Here is a 23,042-nt window from a genome sequence, read left to right on the forward strand (position 1 = left end):
TTTGGGGTTGCCTTTAGTGGATTTCCTGATAGAGCCTTCATAGAGGGTACCATGTGTTGGTTGAGGGCGGGAATCTATATTCTGGCTAGTATCTGGGATCTGGGGATCCTGATTTTCAGAGGCCCATCACTGAGAGGGGAAGAGCCTTTTAAAAGATAATAAGAGAAGGGATACCTGGGTGGTTCAGTTGGTTAAGAATCTGCCTTCAGCTCTGGTCATGATCCCAGGGTCCTGGGATTGAGTCCTGCTTTGGGCTTCCTGCTCGTCGGGGAGTCTTCTCATTTGCCTACTGCTCTCCCTGCTTGTGTGCACTCTCTCTCACTGACAAAATAAATAAATAAAATCTTAAAAAAAAAGATAAGAGAAAGTCCAAGAGCAGCAGGCAGTTTTCCATGCAGAGTTAGACTAGCTCTCTAGAGCAGACTCTAGTTCCTGTGGTTCCTGGTTCTTGTGCAGAACCCTATGGCTGCTCATGATTTCTGTGAAGAGCTCAACAGATTCAGCAGATGGGAGCCCTTAATTCTGTATTATATCATTCTGATACATTTTGGAGAAGAAGAACACACCATTGGCCCTGGTATTTCTCTAAATCTACCCATTTCAAGTGCCTTAGGACTTCATCTCCATAGTAATTTTGCTTTTTCAGGTCTTGAAGCTGACCCATTTGCCCCAGACCTTGACAATCCACCTCTTGCGGTTCTCCATCAGGAATTCTCAGACAGAAAAGATTTGCCACTCACTCTATTTCCCCCAGACCTTGGATTTAAGTCAGGTCCTTGTGATTGAAGAAGGCCTCTGTAATGCTGAGGAACAGGTGAGAAGCTCCTTAAATGCCGTTCCATCCTCCATCTCTTCAGACCCCTTGTCTGCTTGATTTTGCCTCTCTTCCCCTAAGATGCTTAAAGTCACGCACTCAACAGACATAGCACTTTTGGTCATCTCATCTTTGCCATTATAGCATCTCATAAATCACAGCCTATGTTGGACATGCTTGGGGCACACAAAGGGAGGAAAACTCACCAGCAGCTGCTTGGTGTGATTCATAGAAACACATTCATATGTTCAAGAAACATTTATTTTTTTAAAACAGTATTTTAATGATGGAAACCAATGTGTTCTTAAATTAAAAAATGATGGCTTGTTGTTACCATACTACTTATCACCAACGTTTGCTGTATGTGGTTGCTTTTCTTATAAGATTCAAAATACTTCTGTCAATGGACATCTGAGTTCTTTCCCTAGTTTGGCTATTATGGACATTTCTGCTATAAACATTGGGGTGCTGGTGCCAGATGAATGGATAAAGAAAGATGTGGTACATATATACAATGCTATATTACTCGGCCATAAAAAAATATGAAATCTTACCATTTGCAACAATATGGATGGAACTAGAGGGCATTATACTAAGTGAAATAAGTCAGAGAAAGACAATTATATAATTTCACTCACATGTGGAGTTAAGAAACAAAACAGGTGAACATAGGGGAAGGGAGGGAAAAATAAAACAAGACATAATCAGAGGGAAACAAACCATAAAAGACTCTTAACCACAGGAAATAAACTGAGGGTTGGTGGAGGGTGGGAGGTGATGAGGGGATGAGGTGACAGGGTGATGGGCATTAAAGAGGGCATGTGATGTAATGAGCACTAAGTGTTATATACAACTGATGAATCACTGAACTCTACCTCTGAAACTAATAATATATGTTAATTAATTGAATTTAAATAAAAAAGACTCAAAACATTATTTCTTTTTTTAAAAAATTGCATTTAATTTTTTCAGTGTTCCAAGATTCATTGTTTATGCATCACATCCAGTGCTCCATGCAATACGTGCCCTCCTTAATACCCACCACCAGGATCACCCCACCTCAAAAACCCTCAGTTTGTTTCTCAGAATCCACAGTCTTTCATGGTTCATCTCCCCACTCCGATTATTTCTAAGTATTGGACTTTGTTCATAACCCTCACAGCACTAAGGAATGGGAGGAATCCATAATTCAGGGCCTTCTCCTTAAATGAAGTATATAATACATATATACATAAGTAAACGCAAGATCTTGGGTTCTAAACATAATACCAACCTTTCTTTTTAAAACAGCTTATACCCACTTTGAGGATAGTAACAAAAGAGCCAGTTCATTGGGCCAAATTTAATCAGAGTAAAGTTGAATTCAGTTTTCCTGACCTAATAACTTAACTGGGAAATTCTGAGAAAAAATATAACATAAATACCTTTTTTTAGGTTTGAAATGTTACATTTAGTAAATTCTATATTGCTAAATATGTATTGCTACATGTATATTTAGTAATATAGAATTATATATACATATAGTGTGTATATATATATGGACTGTTTTTTTCATGCTCTTTACTATTCATGCTGTAGAAACAGGGTATCTTAAAAATGAGGCCTACAACAGACACATGAAAAAAATGTTCCACAGCACTCAGCATCAGGGAAATACAAATCAAAACCTCAATGAGATACCAGCCCACACCAGTCTGAATGGTTAAAATGAACAAGTCGGAAACAACAGATGTTAGTGAGGATGTGGAGGAAGGGTTGGTGGGAATGCAAGCTGGTGCGGGCACTCTGGAGAACAGTATGGAGGTTCCCCAAAAAGTTAAAAACAGAGCCACCCTATGGGCCAGCAATTTCACTGTTAGGTATTTATCCAAAGGACACAAACATCATGATCTGAAGGGGCATTTGCACCCCAATGTTTATAGCAACAATGTCCACAATAGCCAAACTATGGAAAAAGCCGAGATTCCATTGACAGATGAATAGATAAGGAAGAGAGATATATCTATCAATTTAAATTAAAAAAATTTCACTATACCAGAAACTAATGATGTGCTATATATTGGCTAACTGAAATAATGAGAAATTTAAATTGAAAAAATAAAAAATAAAAACTGAGGCCTAATAATATAATAGCTTCTATATAACATGGTTTCTTTACCTATTTAGTACATATATGTTTCATAAGATTCTCATTTTCTATTCTTTGAGTTTTCCTTATTTCTATTTGTATACTATGAAGTATATCATAATGAAATATCTTTCCAAAAATTATTTAAATACAATTTAGTTTACATATACTGTATTATTAGTTTCAGGGGTAGAATTTAGTAATTGGTAAGTTGCATATAACACCCAGTGTGCATTACAAGTGCCCTCCTTAATGCCCACCACCCAATTACTCCTTCCTCCAACCCACCTCTCCTCCAGCAACCCTCCATTTGTTTCCTGGAATTAAGTGTCTCTTATGGTTGGCTCCCTATTTTCATCTTATTTTAATTTTCTTTCCTTTCCCTTATGTTCATCTGGAAGGAATTAGAGGGTATTATGCTAAGCAAAATAAGTCAGGGAAAGACAATGCCTTATGATTTCACTTGTATGTGGCATTTAATAAGAAACAAAACAGATGAAATAACATCTTAAAATTTTTAACTAATGAATCCTAAAATGTTCTATCAAAAACTAACGATGTACTACATCTTGGGTAATTGAATTAATTAATTAATTAAAATAGATTTTATCCATTTATCTGAGAGAGACACAGAAAGAGAGGGAACATAAGCAGGCAGAGTGTGAGAGGGAGAAGTAGTCTTCCTGCTGAGCAGGCAGCCTGATGGGGAGCTTAATGCCAGGATCTGGAACTATGACCTGAGCTGAAGGCAAATGCTTAATGAGTGAGCCACCCAGGTGCCTCAGCTAACTGAATTTAAATAAAAATTTTTTTCCACTTAAAAAGACATTGTGGAATAGACCGATATCTAATAACGAGATTGAAGCAGTGATCAAAAACCTCCCAAAAAACAAGAGCTCAGGACCTGATGGATTCCCTGGGGAATTCTACCAAACCTTCAAAGAAGAAATAACACCTATTCTCCTGAAGCTGTTTCAAAAAATTGAAGCAGAAGGAAAACTTCCAGACTCTTTTTATGAAGCCAGCATTACCCTGATCCCCAAACCAGGCAAGGACCCTACCAAAAAGGAGAATTTTAGACCAATATCACTGATGAATATGGATGCTAAGATTCTCAACAAGATTCTAGCCAACAGGATCCAACAGCACATTAAAAAGATTATCCACCATGATCAGGTGGGATTCATCCCTGGGCTACAAGGATGGTTCAACATTCGCAAATCAATCAATGTGATACAACAAATTAATATGAGAAGAGAGAAGAACCACATGGTCCTCTCAATTGATGCAGAAAAAGCATTTGACAAAATCCAGCATCCGTTCCTAATTAAAACGCTTCAAAGTATAGGGATAGAGGGAACATTCCTGAACCTCATCAAATCTATCTATGAAAGACCCACAGCAAATATCATCCTCAATGGGAAAAAGCTTGAAGCCTTCCCGTTGAGATCAGGAACAAGACAAGGATGCCCACTTTCACCACTCTTGTTCAACATATTATTAGAAGTCCTAGCAACAGCAATCAGACAACAGAGAGAAATAAAAGGTATCCAAATTGGTAATGAAGAAGTCAAACTCTCTCTCTTCGCAGATGACATGATTCTTTATATGGAAAACCCAAAAGACTCCACCCCCAAACTACTAGAACTCATACAGCAATTCAGCAACGTGGCAGGATACAAAGTCAATGTGCAGAAATCAGTGGCTTTCTTATACACTAACAATGAAAATACAGAAAGGGAAATTAGAGAATTGATTCCATTTACTATAGCACCAAGAACCATAAGATACCTGGGAATAAACCTAACTAAAGAGGTAAAGGATCTGTACTTGAGGAACTACAGAACACTCATGAAAGAAATTGAAGAAGACACAAATAGATGGAAGACCATTCCATTCTCTTGGATCGGAAGAATAAACATTGTTAAATTGTTAATTGTTAAATGCTATACAGCATGGTACTGGCATAAAAACAGACACATAGACCAGTGGAACAGAGTAGAGAGCCCAGGTATGGACCCTCTACTCTATGGTCAATTAATCTTTGACAAAACAGGAAAAAATATACAGTGGAAAAAAGACATTCTCTTCAATAAATGGTGCTGGGAAAACTGGACAGCTATATGTAGAAGAATGAAACAACCATTCTCTTACACCATACACAAAGATCAACTCAAAATGGATAAAAGACCTCAACGTGAGACAGGAATCCATCAGAATCCTAGAGGAGAGCATAGGCAGTACTCTTCGATATCAGCCACAGCAACTTCTTTCAAGATACGTCTCCAAAGGCAAAGGAAACAAAAGCGAAAATAAACTTTTGGGACTTCATCTAAATCAAAAGCTTCGGCACAGCAAAGGAAACAGTCAAAAAAAAAAAAAAAAACAAAGAGGCAAACCACGGAATGGGAGAAGATATTTGCAAATGACAGTACAGACAAAAGGTTGATATCCAGGATCTATAATGAACTCCTCAAACTCAACCCACATGAAACAGACAAACACATCAAAAAATGGGCAGAAGATATGAACAGACACTTCTCCAATCAAGACATACAAATGGCTATCAGATACATGAAAAAATGCTCATCATCATTAGCCCTCAGGGAGATTCAAATTAAAACCACATTGAGATATCACCTTACACCAGTTAGAATGGCCAAAATTAACAAAACAGGAAACAGCATGTGTTGGAGAGGATGTGGAGAAAGGGGAACCCTCTTACACTGTTGGTGGGAATGCAGGTTGGTGCAGCCTCTTTGGAGAACAGTGTGGAGATTCTTCAAGAAATTAAAAATAGAGCTTCCCTATGACCCTGCCATTGCACTCCTGGGTATTTACCCCAAAGATACAGATGTCATGAAAAGAAGGGCCATCTGTACCCCAATGTTTATAGCAGCAATGGCCACGGTCGCCAAACTATGGAAAGAACCAAGATGCCCTTCAACGGACGAATGGATAAGGAAGATGTGGTCCATATACACTATGGAGTATTATGCCTCCATCAGAAAGGATGAATACCCAACTTTTGTAGCAACATGGACAGGACTGGAAGAGATTATGCTGAGTGAAATAAGTCAAGCAGAGAGAGCCAGTTATCATACGGTTTCACTTATTTGTGGAGCATAACCAATAGCATGGAGGACAAGGGGCGTTAGAGAGAAGGGAATTTGGGTAAATTGGAAGAGGAGAGACTATGGACTCTGAAAAACAATCTGAGGGGTTTGAAGTGGCGGGGGGGTGGGAGGTTGGGGTACCAGGTGGTGGGTATTACATAGGGCACGGCTTGCATGGAGCAATGGGTGTGGTGAAAAAATAATGAATAATGTTTTTCTGAAAATAAATAAATTGGAAAAAAAAGACATTGTGATTGAAAATCTTGTATACATACCAAAATAGCAAAGAATTATACAGCGAATTCCCATGTCCATAAGTAGTTTAAACGTTATCAAAACCCATGACCAATCTAGCTTTACCAACATCCTCACCCTCTTCTTTCTCCAACCCCCTACTGGATTATTCTGAAGCAAGTCCCAGACTCTGCTCTTTCATTTGAAGTATTTCATTATGTCTTTCTAAAGACTAAGCTCTTTCTCTAGATGTGACCAATTCTATCTCATAATTTCTTTTTTATCATTTAAAATTTTAAATTTTAATTCCAGTATAGTTACCATACAGTATTATATTATATATTATACATATAATTACATATATATTATATATATGTATATATATAAAATCCAGGTGTATGATATAGTGATTTAACAATTCTATACTCAGTGCTCATGGTGATAAGTGTACTCTTTTTTTAAAGGTTTTATTTATTTATTTGACAGAGAGAGAGCACAAGCAGGGGAGCAGGAGAGGGAGAAGCAGACTCCTCACTGAAGAGGGAGCCCCATGTGGGGCTCGATCCCAGGACCTTGGGATCATAACCCAAGCTGAAGGCAGTCACTTAGCCACCTGAGCCACCCAGGAGCCCCAAGTGTACTCTTAAAAAATTTTTTTTTGATAAGAGTATTCTTAATCCTCATCACTTCTTTCAACCGTTTCCCACCTACCCACCTACCAACCCACCCAAACCATATGTTTGTTCTCCATGGTTAAGAGTTCATTTCTTGGTTTGACTCTCTCCTTTTTTTTCTTTGTTCATTTGTTTTGTTTCTTAAATTCCACATATCATTTTTATTATTTTATTTATTTTATTTTATTTTTATTTTTTCAGTGTTTGAGAATTCATTGTTTATGTACCACACCCAGTGCTTCATGCAATATGTGCCCTCCTTAATATGCACCACCAGGCTCACCCACCCTCCTCTCTAAAAGCCTCAGTTTGTTTCATATGAGTAAAATCATGTGGTATTTGGCATTCTCTGACTGACTTATTTCACTTAGCATTATGCTCTCTTGCTCTATCCATATTGTTGCAAATGGCAAAATTTCATTCTTTTAATGGCTGAATAATATTCCATTGTGTGTGTATGTGTGTGTATATCACATCTTTATCCATTTATCAATTGATGGATACTTGGGCTGTTTCTATATCTTGGCTATTGTAAATAATGTTGCTATAATCATCAGGGGGCATATACACCTTTGAATTAGTGTTTTGTAATTTTTTGGGGTCAATACCCAGTAATGTGATTATCAGATTGTAGAGTAGCTCCATTTTAACTTTTTGGGGGAATCTCCGTACTGTTTTCCACAGTGGCTGTAACAGTTTTCACTCCCACCAACAGTGCATCTCATAATTTCATAATATCATTGATGCCCAGCCAATGTTTAGATTTGTTTGCTTTTTAAATTTTTATTTATTTATTTATTTATTTATTTATTTGAGGGAGGAAGAGAGAGCGAGAGAGACAGCATGAGCAGAGGGAAGGGAAGAGGGAGAGAGAATCTCAAGCAGACTCCCTGATGAGCACAGAGAAGGACATGGGGCTCTTTCAAGACCCTGAGATCATAACCTGAGCCAAAATCAGTAGTCAGGCATTCAACCAACCGAGCCACCCAGGTACTTCATAACCAATTATTTTTGAAAAAAATGATTTTTTCCCAGTGTCAAAATTCCCTTTTTAAAAATTTTTAAATTTTTTATTATTATTTTTATGTTATGTTAGCCATCATACTGTACATAGTTTTTGATGTAGTGTTCCAAGATTCATTGTTTACATATAAGACCCATGCAATATGTGCCCTCCTTAGTACCCATCACTGGGTTACTCAATCCCCAAGCCCTTCCCTTCTGTAATCTCAGTTGGTTTCTGGTGTCCAGAGTCTCTCATGGTTTGTCTCCTTCTCTGATTTCTTCCCATTCAGTTTCCCCTTTCTTCCCCTGTGGTCCTCCATGCTATTCCTTATGTTCCACTTATGAATGGAACCATAAGATAATTTTCTTTCTCTGCTTGACTTATTTCACTTAACATAATCCCCTCCAGCTCCATCCATGTCAATGCAAATAGGGGGTATTCATCCTTTCTGATGGCTGAGTAATATTCCATTGTATATATGAAATACATCATCTTTATCCATTCATCTGTTGAAGGGCATCTCAGCTCCTTTCACAGTTTGGCTATTGTGGACATTGCTGCTATGAACATTGGGGTGCACATGCCCCTTCTTTTCACTATGTCTGTATCTTTGGAGTAAATACCTAGTAGTTCAATTGCTGGGTCATAGGGTAGCTCTATTTTTAACATCTTGAGGAATCTCTATACTGTTTTCCAGAGTGGCTGTACTAAGCATGCATTCTCATCAATAGTGTAAAAGGGTCCCCCTTTCTCCACATCCTTGCCCACACTTTTTTCCTGTCTTGTTGATTTTTTCCCTTCTATCTGGTGTAAAGTGATATCTCAGTGTAGTTTAGATTTGTATTTCCCTGATGGCTAGTGATGTTGAACACTTTTTCATGTTTCTGTTAGCCATTTGTATGCCTTCTTTGGAGAAGTGTATGTTCATGTCTTCTGTCTATTTTTGACTGGATTATTTGTTTTTTTTTGGATGTTGAGTTTGAGAAGTTCTTTATAGATCTTGGATACCAGCCCTTCATGCCATTTGCAAATATTTATGTCATTTTCAAATATCTTCTCCCATTCCTGGATTGCCTCTTAGTTTTGTTGACTGTTTCCTTTACTGTGCAGAAGATTTTTATCTTGATGAAGTCCCAAAGTTCATTTTTGCCTTTGTTTTCCTTGCCTCTGGGGATGTGTCTGCAAGAAGTTGCAGAAGAAGTTGGCTGCAGCCAAGGTCAAAGAGGTTGCTGCCTGTGTTCTCCTCTAGGATTTTAATGGATTCCTATCTCAAATTAGGTCTTCCTCCCACCTTGAGTTCATCTTTGCATATGGTGTAAGAGAATGGTACAGTTTCATTCTTCTGTATGTGACTGTCTAATGTTCCCAGCACCATTTATGGAAGAGACTGTCTTTTTTTCCATTGGATATTCTTTCCTGCTTTGTTGAAGATTATAGAGAAGAGGGTTCATTTCTGGGATCTCTATTCTGTGCCATTGGTCTATGTGTTTGTTTTTGTGCCCATACCATGCTGTCTTGTATATCAGCTTTGTAAGACAGCTTGAAGTTGGTCATCGTGATGCCACCAGCTTTGGCTTTCTTTTTCAACATTCCTCTGGGTATTCAGGGTCTTTTCTGGTTCCATACAAATTTAAGAATTATTTGTTCCTGCTCTGTGAAAAATGTCAATGGTATTTTAATAGGAAATACCCTGAAAGCATAGATTATTCTAGGTAGCACAGAACTTTTCACAGTGTTTATTTTTCCAGTCCATGAGCATGGACTGTTTTTCCAACTTTTTGTGTCTTGCTCAATTTCTCTAAGTATTTGGTAGTTTCTAGAATTTAGATCCCTTACCTCCTTGGTTAGATTTATTCCCAGGTATTTTATGGTTTTGGGTGCTATTGTAAATGGAATCAATTCCCTAATTCCTCTTTTGTTCATTCACTTTGTTAGTGTATATAAATGCAGTTGATTTCTGTGCAATAGGTTTGTATATTGCCACATTGCTGAATTGCTGTATTAGTTCTAGTAATTTAGGGGTGTTTTGGATTTTCCATAAAAAGTATCATGTCATCTGTGAAGAGAGAGAGTTTGACTTCTTTGCCAATTTGAGTGCCTTTTATTTCTTTTTATTATCTGATTGCTGAGGCTAAGACTTCTAGTACTGTGTTGAGCAAAAGTGGTGACAATGGCCCTCCCTGTCATGTTTCTGACCTTAAGGGAAAAAGTCTCAGGTTTTTCTCCATTGAGAATGATGTGTGCAGTGGGCTTTTCATAGATGGCTTTATGATGCTGAGGTATGTTCCCTCTATCTCTGTATTTTTAAGAGGTTTCATTGGGAAAGGGTGTTGTATTTTGTGAAATGCGTTTTCTGCATCAGTTGAGAGGATAATATGGTTCTTGTCTCTTCTTTTGTTAATATGATCTATTACATTGATTGATTTGTGAACGTTGAACCACCCTAGCATGCCAGGAATAAATCCCACCAGATCATGGTGAATAATCCTTTTCATGTGCTATTGGATCCTATTGGCTTGATCTTCAGTATTTTTTTTTTTCTGGGTTTTTTTTTTCCCCAATTTATTTATTTTCAGAAAAACAGTATTCATTATTTTTTCACCACACCCAGTGCTCCATGCAAGCTATGCCCTCTATAATACCCACCACCTGGTACCCCAACCTCCCACCCCCCCGCCACTTCAAACCCCTCAGATTGTTTTTCAGAGTCCATAGTCTCTCATGGTTCACCTCCCCTTCCAATTTACCCAAATTCCCTACTACTCTCTAACGCCCCTTGTCCTCCATGCTATTGGTTATGCTCCACAAATGAGTGAAACCATATGATAATTGACTCTCTCTGCTTGACTGATTTCACTCAGCATAATCTCTTCCAGTCCCGTCCATATTGCTACAAAAGTTGGATATTCGTCCTTTCTGATGGAGGCATAATACTCCATAGTGTATATGGACCACATCTTCCTTATCCACTCATCCGTTGAAGGGCATCTTGGTTCTTTCCATAGTTTGGCGACTGTGGCCATTGCTGCTATAAACATTGGGGTACAGATGGCCCTTCTTTTCACGACATCTGTATCTTTGGGGTAAATACCCAGGAGTGCAATTGCAGGGTCGTAGGGAAGCTCTATTTTTAATTTCTTGAGGAATCTCCACACTGTTCTCCAAAGAGGCTGCACCAACTTGCATTCCCACCAACACTGTAAGAGGGTTCCCCTTTCTCCACATCCTCTCCAACACATGTTGTTTCCTGTTTTGTTAATTTTGGCCATTCTAACTGGTGTAAGGTGATATCTCAATGTGGTTTTAATTTGAATCTCCCTGAGGGCTAATGATGATGAGCATTTTTTCATGTGTCTGATAGCCATTTGTATGTCTTGATTGGAGAAGTGTCTGTTCATATCTTCTGCCCATTTTTTGATGTGTTTGTCTGTTTCGTGTGGGTTGAGTTTGAGGAGTTCATTATAGATCCTGGATATCAACCTTTTGTCTGTACTGTCATTTGCAAATATCTTCTCCCATTCCGTGGGTTGCCTCTTTGTTTTTTTGACTGTTTCCTTTGCTGTGCAGAAGCTTTTGATTTTGATGAAGTCCCAGAAGTTTATTTTCGCTTTTGTTTCCTTTGCCTTTGGAGACGTATCTTGAAAGAAGTTGCTGTGGCTGATATCGAAGAGATTACTGCCTATGTTCTCCTCTAAGATTCTGATAGATTCCTGTCTCACGTTGAGGTCTTTTATCCATTTTGAGTTGATCTTTGTGTACGGTGTAAGAGAATGGTCGAGTTTCATTCTTCTACATATAGCTGTCCAAAATTGAACCAGGAAGAAATCAACAACCTGAATAGACCGATATCTAATAACGAGATTGAAGCAGTGATCAAAAATCTCCCAAAAAACAAGAGCCCAGGATCTGACGGATTCCCTGGGGAATTCTACCAAACCTTCCAAGAAGAAATAACACCTATTCTCCTGAAGCTGTTTCAAAAAATTGAAGCAGAAGGAAAACTTCCAGACTCTTTCTATGAAGCCAGCATTACCCTGATCCCCAAACCAGGCAAGGACCCTACCAAAAAGGAGAGTTTCAGACCAATATCACTGATGAATATGGATGCTAAGATTCTCAACAAGATCCTAGCCAACAGGATCCAACAACACATTAAAAAGATTATCCACCATGATCAGGTGGGATTCATCCCTGGGCTACAAGGATGGTTCAACATTCGCAAATCAATCAATGTGATACAACAAATTAATATGAGAAGAGAGAAGAACCACATGGTCCTCTCAATTGATGCAGAAAAAGCATTTGACAAAATCCAACATCCGTTCCTGATTAAAACGCTTCAAAGTATAGGGATAGAGGGAACATTTCTGAACCTCATCAAATCTATCTATGAAAGACCCACAGCAAATATCATCCTCAATGGGAAAAAGCTTGAAGCCTTCCCGTTGAGATCAGGAACAAGACAAGGATGCCCACTTTCACCACTCTTGTTCAACATAGTATTAGAAGTCCTAGCAACAGCAATCAGACAACAGAGAGAAATAAAAGGTATCCAAATTGGTAATGAAGAAGTCAAACTCTCTCTCTTCGCAGATGACATGATTCTTTATATGGAAAACCCAAAAGACTCCACCCCCAAACTACTAGAACTCATACAGCAATTCAGCAGCGTGGCAGGATACAAAGTCAATGTGCAGAAATCAGTGGCTTTCTTATACACTAACAATGAAAATACAGAAAGGGAAATTAGAGAATCGATTCCATTTACTATAGCACCAAGAACCATAAGATACCTGGGAATAAACCTAACTAAAGAGGTAAAGGATCTATACTTGAGGAACTATAGAACACTCATGAAAGAAATTGAAGAAGACACAAAAAGATGGAAGACCATTCCATGCTCTTGGATCGGAAGAATAAACATTGTTAAAATGTCTATACTGCCTAGAGCAATCTATACTTTTAATGCCATTCCGATCAAAATTCCACCGGCATTCTTCAAAGAGCTGGAGCAAATAATCCTAAAATTTGTATGGAATCAGAAGAGACCCCGAATCGCTAAGGAAATGTTGAAAAACAAAAATCAAGCTGGCGGCATCACCTTACCTGATTTCAAGCTTTATTACAAAGCTGTGATCACCAAGACAGCATGGTACTGGCATAAAAACAGACACATAGACCAGTGGAACAGAGTAGAGAGCCCTGATATGGACCCTCAACTCTATGGTCAATTAATCTTCGACAAAACAGGAAAAAATATACAGTGGATAAAAGACAGTCTCTTCAATAAATGGTGCTGGGAAAACTGGATCTTCAGTATTTTTGCATCCATGTTCATCAGGGATTTTGGTCTATAATTCTCTTTTTTGATGGGGTCTTTGTCTGGTTTTGGGATCAGGGTAATACAGGCCTCATAGAGCAAGTTTGGAAGTTTTCTTCCCATTTCTATTTTTTTGGAACAGCCTCACTAGAATAGGTATGATTTCTTCTTTAAATGTTTGGTAGAATTCCCCTGGGAATCCATTTGGCTCTGGACTCTCACTTTTTGGAAGGTTTTTGATTACTATTTCAATTTCCTTGCTGATTATTGCTCTGTTTAGATTGTCTATGTCTTCCTGTTTCACTCTTGGTAGTTTATAAGTTTCCAGGAATGCATCCATTCCTTCTAGATTGCCTAGTTTGTTGGCATAAAACTGCTGATAATAAGTCTAATAATTCTCTATTTCCTTGGTATTGGTCATTATTTCTCACCTTTCATTCATGATTTTATTAATTTGGGTCCTTTCTCTTTTCTTTAGATTAAGTCTGGCCTGACATTTATCAATTTTCTTAATTCTTTCATAGAATCAGCTTCTAGTTTCATTGATCTGTTCTGCTCTTCTAGTTTCTATTTCTCTGATTTCTGCTCTATATTATTTCTCTTCTCCTGCTTGGCTTAGGCTTTATTTACTGTTCCTTTACCATATCCTTTCTGTGTGACTAACCAGAATTTAAATAAAAACTTGAAAGTATTAAAAAAATAAAGTTTTAATTCTTTTTTTTAAAAAAGATTTTATTTATTTACATAAGCAAGAGAGAGAAAGCATGAGCAGGGGGAGGGGCAGAGAGAGAATCAGGCTTCCCACTGAGCAGGGAGCCTGACACAGGGCTTGATCCCAGGACCCCTGGATCATGACCCGAACCAAAGGCAGACACTTAACCAACTGAGCCACCTAGGTGCCTCTAAAGTTCTAATTCTTGACTTGATCTTTGTAACCACATATCTTGTGACTTCCCAGCATCCTCCATGCCTCCCATTTCCTCAACATGCTCTGTTGTGCTGTGTTGCCAAGTCTTTGGAATTTTGGGGCCTATTTGAGTATACCCCCTACTTAGAATTTGTCTGCTAGTCTTGTTTATCCTTCAAGATCAATTCAAGGCATGTTTTCTCTGGGGAGCTTTTCTCAGATGATTATTTCTTCTCCTTTTTTGGTGCATGGTATTATAATTGTGGCTTAATTAATCATGAGATTTTTTAGTTCAAAGACTATTTTCTAGCCCCCTTGAAGTACTGGTGCCTGCAATGTGATGAAATAATGTTTCTTTATTCTAGACTACAGTTAGAAAAGGAGGCATGATGGGTGAATAATTTTGTACCTTATGTCCTTCCAGCTTGGAAGACAGTATGAGCTCTTTGCTGTGATTGCCCACGTGGGGGCAGCTGACTTTGGTCATTACTGTGCCTATATCCAGAATTCTGTGGATGGAAAATGGTTCTGCTTCAACGATTCCAATGTTTCTTGGGTGAGAACATTGTGCAAAATTTCCTCTTGTCCTGGATTAGCCACCTGTAATAAATTTTGACCGAACTAGATGGGTCCTCAAGGTCAACACACACTGTGGGCTAGTTCTCTCTTTGTGTAGGGCCTTTAAACATTCCTTTTCTTTATAAAAAGCTTTTTAAAATTCAAGTACAGTTGCACAATGTTACCTTAGTTCCAGATGTACAATATGGTGATTCAACAAGTTCATACATTATGCTGTGCTCATTGCAAGTGTAGCTACCATGTGTCACTGTACAATGCTATCACAGTATCACTGACAATATTTCTTATGCTGTACCTTTTCTTTTTAAGAAAAGAGAGAGGAAGAGAGAGAGATAAGAAGAGAGAGAGAGAGCAAGTGGGTGGGGCATAGCGAGAGACCCCAAGCAGGCTCTGCACAGAGCCCTTATGTGGGGCTCATGACCCTGAGAATATGACATGAACTGAAATCAAGAGTCAAATGCTAAACTGACTGAGAAACACAGGTGCCCTATACTGTGCCTTTTATTCCTGTGACTTACTCATTCCATAACTGGAAGCCTGTATCTTCCGCTTCCCTTTACCTCTCTTTCCCATCCCTGCCTCTCCCCTGGCAACCATCAGTTTGTTCTCTATATAGGTATGATTCTGCTTAAAATCCTTTTCTGCATGAAGTACCCATTCGGTATATAGCCCTCTGAGAGTTCACTTAGCTCAATGTCTAGGTTTTTGGTGTCTTCATGCTTTGTGGGAGACTTAAGAAAAGTAAGAAGAGTTAGATATATATAAGTTAGAACCAAGCACAATCAAGTTTAAATAGAGGGAACAGGGTACTAAAAGTGCATTCGTAAACATGGCGTCCTATCACTGAATGATCCAGGCCTTGAGAGGTACTTAAGTGTGGGTTTGTCTGGATGAGTGAGGAAGGATACAATGTAGCACCCCGTACTCTCTGGGTGCTTAACATATGCTAGCTGGATGATTCACTTCATCTATTTATGTACTTCCAGGTATCCTGGGAAGACATCCAGTGTACTTATGGAAATCATAACTACCGCTGGTAAGAGAAGTGTTTGAGTGATGGAAACCAAATGAGTTTATGAAGGGTTCTTTTACTGTATGAAACCTATGGATTTAGCTTCCACTTGTATTTGGATAACTCCCCAGTGATTCTTCAGCCTCATCTCATTACATCTCACCGTACCATACATTTTTCACAATTTAGATGCCAATAATACTAAAGTATAACTAGCTCGCCAGCATCATATCTTCCAATGGCTTGCACTTGCAGTTCCTGGTCTGTTTTTCTCTCTCCTAATTTATTATTGGGGCAAACACCCACTTATGCTTTAATATCTCTGCTCATGGCTTTTCTTACACTGTAAAGCATTCACTGATTGATGCTGGATTTGTAGGGTTTTCTCATATTCTTGTCCTGCAATTTTAGCATATGTCCTTTATAACAAGGATCACCCTGTTTGTAACTGTTTGTATGTATAACTTTATTTTATATTAGACCATGAAATATTTGGGATTAAGGTTCTTTCTTCTCTTTTTCTTTGGCCAATATAGTGGCTTGCATTTAGTAAATAGCTATAAATGTATTTTTGAAAACCAATGACTACAGAGGGCCAGCTAGAGAAAAAAAGCTGGATTAAGTTTTTTTTTAAAGATTCTTAAAATTTATTTGAGAGAGAGAGCACAAGCATGGAGAGTAGCTGGCAGAGGGAGAAACAGACTCTCCACTGAGCAGGAAGCCCGATGCAGGGCTTGATCCCAGGACATTGGGATCATGACCTGAGCCGAAGGCAGACACTTAACTGACTGAGCCACCCAGGTGCTACAGGATGAAGGTTTTATTATTTTTCATCTTTTTAAAAATTATGTTCAGTTAGCCACTACATAGTACTTCATTAGTTTTTGATGTAGTGTTCAGTGATTCACTAGTTGCATATAACACCCATTGCTCATCACATGTGCCCTCCTTAATATCCATCATCCAGCTGCCCCATACCTTACCACTCTTCCCTCTGAAACCCTCAGATTGTTTCCCAGAGTCCAGAGTCTCTAATGATTTTCTCTCTCTCTGATCTCTCCCCCTTCAGTTTTCCTTCCCTTTCCCTATGGTCCTCAGTGCTATTCCATATGTTCCACATCTGACTGAAACCATATATTTATATATTTATATTTTATAATATATAATTTATTTATATATATTCATATACAATATAATATATTTTATATTTTATGTTATTTATATATTATATAATTGACTTTCTTTGCTTGACTTATTTCACTTAGCATAATCCCTTCCAGTTGCATCCATATCAATACAAATGGTGGGTATTTATCCTTTTTGATGGCTGAATAATATTCCATAGTATATATGAACCACATCTTCTTTTTATTTATTTATTTGTCTTTAATTTCAGTGTTCCAGAATTCATCATTTATGCACCACACCCAGTGCTCCATAATACCCACCACCAGGCTCTCCCAACCTCCCAGTCCTCTCCCCTCCAAAACCCTTTATTTCTCAGAGTCCACAATCTCTCATGGTTCATATCCCTCTCCCATTTCTCTCAATTCACTTTTCCTTTCCTTCTCCTAATGTCCTCCATGTTATTCTCTATGATCTACAGGTAAGTGAAACCATATGATAATTGACTTTCTCTGCTTGACTTATCTCACTTAGCATAATCTCTTCTAGCCCCATCTATGTTGATACAAAAGTTGGGTATTCATCCTTTCTGATGGAGGCATAATACTCCATAGTATATATGGACCATATCTTCTTTATCCACTCATCTGTTGAAGGGCATCTTGGTTTTTTCCACAGTTTGGTGACTGACCATTGCTGCTGTGATCACTGGGGTACAGATGGCCCTTCTTTTCACTACATCTGTATCTTTGTGGTAAATACCCAGTAGCGTAATTGCAGGGTCATATGGTAGCTCTATATTTAATTTCTTAAGGAATCTCCACACTGTTTTCCAAAGTGGTTGCACCAACTTGCATTCCAACCAACAGTGTAAGAGGTGAACCACATCTTCTTTATCCACTCATCTGTTGAAGGGCATCACAGTTCCTTCCGCATATTGTGGACATTGCTGCTATGAACACTGGGGTGCAGATGCTCCTTCTTTTCACGGTGTCTGTATCTTTGGGGTAAATACTTAGTAGTTCAATTGCTGGGTCGGAGGGTAGCTCTATTTTTAACATCTTGAAGAACCTCCATACTGTTTTCCAGAGTTACTGTACTAGCTTGCATTCCCACCAACAGTGTAAGAGAGTTCCCCTTTCTCCACATTCTTGCCAACTTTTGTTGTTTCCTGCCTTGTTGATTTTTGCCATTCTAACTGGTGTAAGATGGTTATCTCAGTGTGGTTTTGATTTGAATTTCCCTGATGGCTAGTGATGTTGAACGTTTTTCATGTGTCTGTTAGCCATTTGTATGTCTTCTTTGGAGAAACATCTGTTCATATATTCTGTCTAGTTTTTGACTGGATTATTTGGTTTTTGGGTGCTAAGTTTGAGAAGTTCTTTATAGATCTTGAATACTAGCCCTTTATCTGTAATGTCATTTGCAAACATCGTCTCCCATTCTGTGGGTTGCCTCTTTGTTTTGTTGACTGTTTCCTTTGCTGTGCAGAAGCTTTTTATCTTGAAGAAGTCCTTTTTTCCTTTTTGCCTTTGTTTTCTTTGCCTCTGGGGATGTGTCTGCAAGAAGTTACTGCAGCCGAGGTCAAAGATGTTGGTTCTCCTCTAGGATTTTGGTGGATTCCTGTCTCATGTTAGATCTTCCACACACATTGAGTTTATCTTTGCATATGATGTAAGAGAATGGTCCAGTTTCATTCTTCTGCATGTGATGGTCCAATGTTCCTGGCACCATTTATGGAAGAGACTTTTTTCCCCCCATTGGGTATTTGTTCCTGCTTTGTCAAAAATTGGTTGACCACAGAGATAAGGGTCCTTTTATAGGTTCTCTATTCTGTTCCATTGGTCTATGTGTCTGTTTTTGTGCCAATAAAATATTGTCTTGATGATTACAGCTTTGTAAGATAGCTTGAAACCCAGACTGTGATGCCACCAGCTTTGGTTTTCTTTTTCAACATTCCTCTGGGTATTCAGGGTCTTTTCTAGTTCCATACACATTTTAGGATTATTTGTTCCCACTCAGTGAGAAATGCTGGTGGCATTTTGATAGGATTTGCACTGAATGGATGGATTTCTCTGGGTAGCATATACATTTTAACGTATTTGTTTTTCAAGTCTGTGAGCACAGAACATTTTTCCATGTCTTTGTTTCTTCCTTAATTTCATTCATAAGTGTTCTATAGTTTTCATAGTACAAATCTTTTGCCTCTTTGATTAGGTTTTTCCTAGGTATCTTATCTGGTTTTGGTGCAATTGGAAATGGGATAGATTCCTTGGTTTCCCTTTCTGCTGCCTCATTACTACTGTACAGAATTGCAATGAACTTTTGTGCATTGTTTTTTTTTTTTTTAAATTCTGCCACTTTGCTGAATTCCCATATCAGTTCTAGCAGTTTTTTGGTGGAATCTTTAGGGCTTTTCACATACAGTATTCTGCCATCTGTGAAGAGTGAAAGTTTGACTTCTTTGGTGTTTTGGATGTCTTTTATTTGTTTTTTTGTTGTCTGATAGCTGATGCTAGAACTTTGAGTACTATGTTGAAAAACAGTGGTGATAGTGGACATCTCTGTCATATTCCTGACCATGGGGGAAAAGCTCTTAGTTTTTTCCCCTTTGAGGATGATGGTCAATGTGAGCTCTTTACAGATGGCTTTTATTTTTTTATATAATTTTTAATTTTTTTAATAAACATATAATGTATTATTAGCCCCAGGGGTACAGGTCTGTGAATTGCCATATAGGTGGCTTTTATGATATTGAGGTCTGTTCTCTCTATCCCTACACTGTGAAAAGTTTTAATTTTAATACAGAAATGATACTGTATTTTGTCAGATGCATTTTCTGCATCAATTGAGAGAATTATATCATCCTTTTCCTTTCTTTTATTAATGTGGTGTATCAACTGACTGATTTGCAGATATTGAACCACCCTTGCAGCCCAGGAATAAATCCCACTTGGTCCTGGTGAATAATCCTTTGAATGTACTGTTGGATCCTATTGGCTAGTATCTTGGTGAGAATTTTTGCATCCATGTTCATCAGGGATATTGGTCTGTAATTCTCCTTTTTGATGGGGTCTTTGGTTTAGGGATCAAGGTAATGCTGGCCTCTTATAGTGAGTTTAGAAGTTTTCCTACATTTCCATTTTTTGAAACAGAAGAATAATGATTTCTTCTTTAAGCGTTTGGTGGAATTCATCTGGGAAGCCATCCAGCCCCGGACTCTGTTATTTGGGAAGTTTTTTCATTACTACATTAGCTTCCTTGCTCGTTATGGGTCCGATCATGTTTTTTTTTAATTTCTTCCTATTTCAGTTTTGGTAATTTATATGTTTCTAGGAATGCATCCTTTTCTTCCAGATTGCCTAATTTGTTGGCATATCATTGCTCTGTATTCTTAAAATTGTATTTATTTTTTGTTGGTTGTGATCTCTCCTCTTTCATTCATGATTTTATTAATTTGGGGCCTCTCTCATTTTCTCTCTCTCTCTCTCTCTCTTTTGATAAGTCTGGCTATGGGTTTGTCAATCTTATTAATCCTTTTAAAGAACCAGTTCCTGATTTCACTTATCTGTTTTACTGTTTTGTTTTTTTTTAAATTTCTGTATCTTTTTTTTTTTTTGGCAGTAACACACAACAAGATTTATTGGGTGTGGCTCAAACAGGATTGCTTGTGAGGGGAAGACCCTCACAGCATGAGACCATCCAGAGGCTTACAGCTTGGGAACTACCCTCAGGAGGGGAGGGGACAAGGGAACTCAGAGAGGAGGGGGGGCAAGAACACTGGAAAGGGGGCTTGCACGTCTGGGTTGTATCATTGATTTCTGCTCTCATCTTCTCTTCTCCAGCTGGTTTTAGACTTTGTTTTGCAGTTCTTTCTCTAGCTTCTTTAGGTGTACATTTAGCATGTATATGTGAGACTTTTCTTGTTTCTTGAGAAAGGTCTGTATTGCTATGTACTTTTCTCTAGGACTGTCTTTGCTACATCCCAAAGATTTGAGCAGTTGTATTTTCATTTTCATTTGTTTCCATGAATTTTTAAAAATTCTTCTTTAATTTTCTGATTGACCCATTAATAATCTTTAGTAGGATGCTCTTTAACCTCCAGGTACTGTGTGCCTTCCAAATTTTCTGGAGTTCAAGTTTTAAAGCACTGTGGTCTGAAAATATGAAGGGAATAATCCAAGTCTTTTATACTGGTTGAAACCTGATTTGTGAACTAATATATGATCTTTTCTGGAGAATGTTCCAGAATGTGTATTCTGTTGCTTGAGGATGGAATGCTCTCTATATATCAGTGACATCCCTATGGTCCAGTGTGTCATTCAAATCCCTTGTTTTCTGGTTGATCTTTTGCTTAGATGATATGCCCATTACTGTGAGTGGGGTGTTAAAGTCCCATAATATTGTTATTATTATGTTTCTTTAATTTTGTTAATTGGCTGCTCCAAGCTGGGGGCATAAATATTTACAGTTGCTAGATCTTCTTGTTAGATATACCCTTTGATTATGATATAGTGTCCTTCTTCATCACTTATTATGTCCTTGGTCTAAAATCTAGTTTGATATGAGGATGACTACTTCAGCCTTTTTGGATTTCCATTAGCATGATGAATGGCTCTCCACTTCCTCACTTATTTAAATTTTTAAATTTTTTATAATTTATTTAATTTTTCAGTGTTCCAAAATTTATTGTTTAATGTACTACACCCAGTGCTCCATGCAGTACGTCCCCTCCTTAATACCTACCACCAGGCTCATCCATCCCCCTACCTCATCCCATCTAAAACCCTCAGTTTGTTTCTCAGAGTCCACAGTCTCTCCTGGTTCATCTCCCCCTCCAGTTTCCCCCAATTCCCTTTTCCCTTCCTTCTCCTAATGTCCCCCGTGTTATTTCTTATGTTCCACAAGTAAGTGAAACCATATAATTGACTTTCTCTGATTGACTTATGTCACTCAACATAATCTCCTCTAGTCCCATCCATGTTGATACAAAAGTTGGGTATTCATCCATTTTGATGGAGGCATAATATTCCATTGTATTTATGTACCACATCTTCTTTATCCATTTGTCCATTGAAGGGTATCTTGGCTCTTTCTACAGTTTGGCAATTGTGGCCATTGCTGCTATGAACATTGGGGTACAGATGGCTCTTTTTTTCACTACATCTGTATCTTTGTGGTAAATACTCAGTAGTGCAATTGCTGGGTCATAGGGCAGAAGTATTTTTAATTTTTTGAGGACTCTTCACACTGTTTTCCAAAGTGGCTGCACCAACTTGCATCCCCACCAACAGTGTAAGAGGGTTCCCCTTTCTTTACATCCTTTACAACATTAGTTGTTTCCTGTCTTGTTAATTTTGGCCATTCTAACTGGTGTAAGGTGGTATCTCAGTGTGGTTTTTATTTGAATTTCCCTGATGGTACTTAAAAAAAGATTTTTATTCATTTATTTGACACACACACACACACACACAGAGAGAGAGAGAGAGAGAGAGAGAGAGAGAAAACAAGAACACAAACTGAGAGAGAGAGAGAGAGAGAGAGAGAGAGAACAAGAACACAAACTGGGGGAGTGGGAGAGGGAGAAGCAGGCTTCCCGCTGAGCAGCAGGGAGGCTGATGTAGGGCTCGATCCCAGGACGCTGGGATCATGACCTGATCCGAAGGCAGATGCTTAATGACTGAGCCACCGTGGGGGCCCACCACTTCCTCACTTTCAATTTGGAGGTGTTTTTGGTCTAAACTTTGTCTTTTATAGACAGCATTTTGATGGGTCTTGTGTTTTTTTTTCTTTCTGATTCCCTATGTCTTTTGATTGGAGCATTTAGTCCATTTACATTGGGAATAATTATTGAAAGATATGAAGTTAGTGCCATTTTATTACCTATAAAGTTGCTGTTTCTCTAGATTATCTTTCCTTTCTGGTGTATGTTACTTTTGGGCTCTCTCTTTGCTTAAATTATCCCCTTTAATGTTTCTTACAGGGTTGGTTTAGTGATTCTTTTGGTTTTTGTTTGTCCTGGCTCTTCTTCTTCTTCTTTTTTTTGTCCTGATTCTTTATCACTTCTTCCACTCTGAATGACTTGCTGGATAAAGTATTCTTGGCTGCAAAGGAAACAGTCAAAAAA

The 23,042-nt window shown here is 38.2% G+C and overlaps 1 protein-coding gene across 1 annotated transcript in view; it reads left to right on the top strand.

The window, feature by feature from the left end:
* USP18 (ubiquitin specific peptidase 18) overlaps positions 1–23,042 on the top strand; it is a 62,441-nt gene that overhangs the window by 36,128 nt on the left and 3,271 nt on the right. Inside the window, 3 exon segments of the mRNA XM_044226682.1 lie at positions 647–814; positions 14,624–14,755; positions 15,765–15,814. Of these exon segments, the coding sequence (XP_044082617.1) occupies positions 647–814; positions 14,624–14,755; positions 15,765–15,814 (350 nt within the window).

The sequence above is a fragment of the Neovison vison genome, chromosome 12, assembly GCF_020171115.1.
Source record: "Neovison vison isolate M4711 chromosome 12, ASM_NN_V1, whole genome shotgun sequence".
NCBI classification, from domain to species: domain Eukaryota; kingdom Metazoa; phylum Chordata; class Mammalia; order Carnivora; family Mustelidae; genus Neogale; species Neogale vison.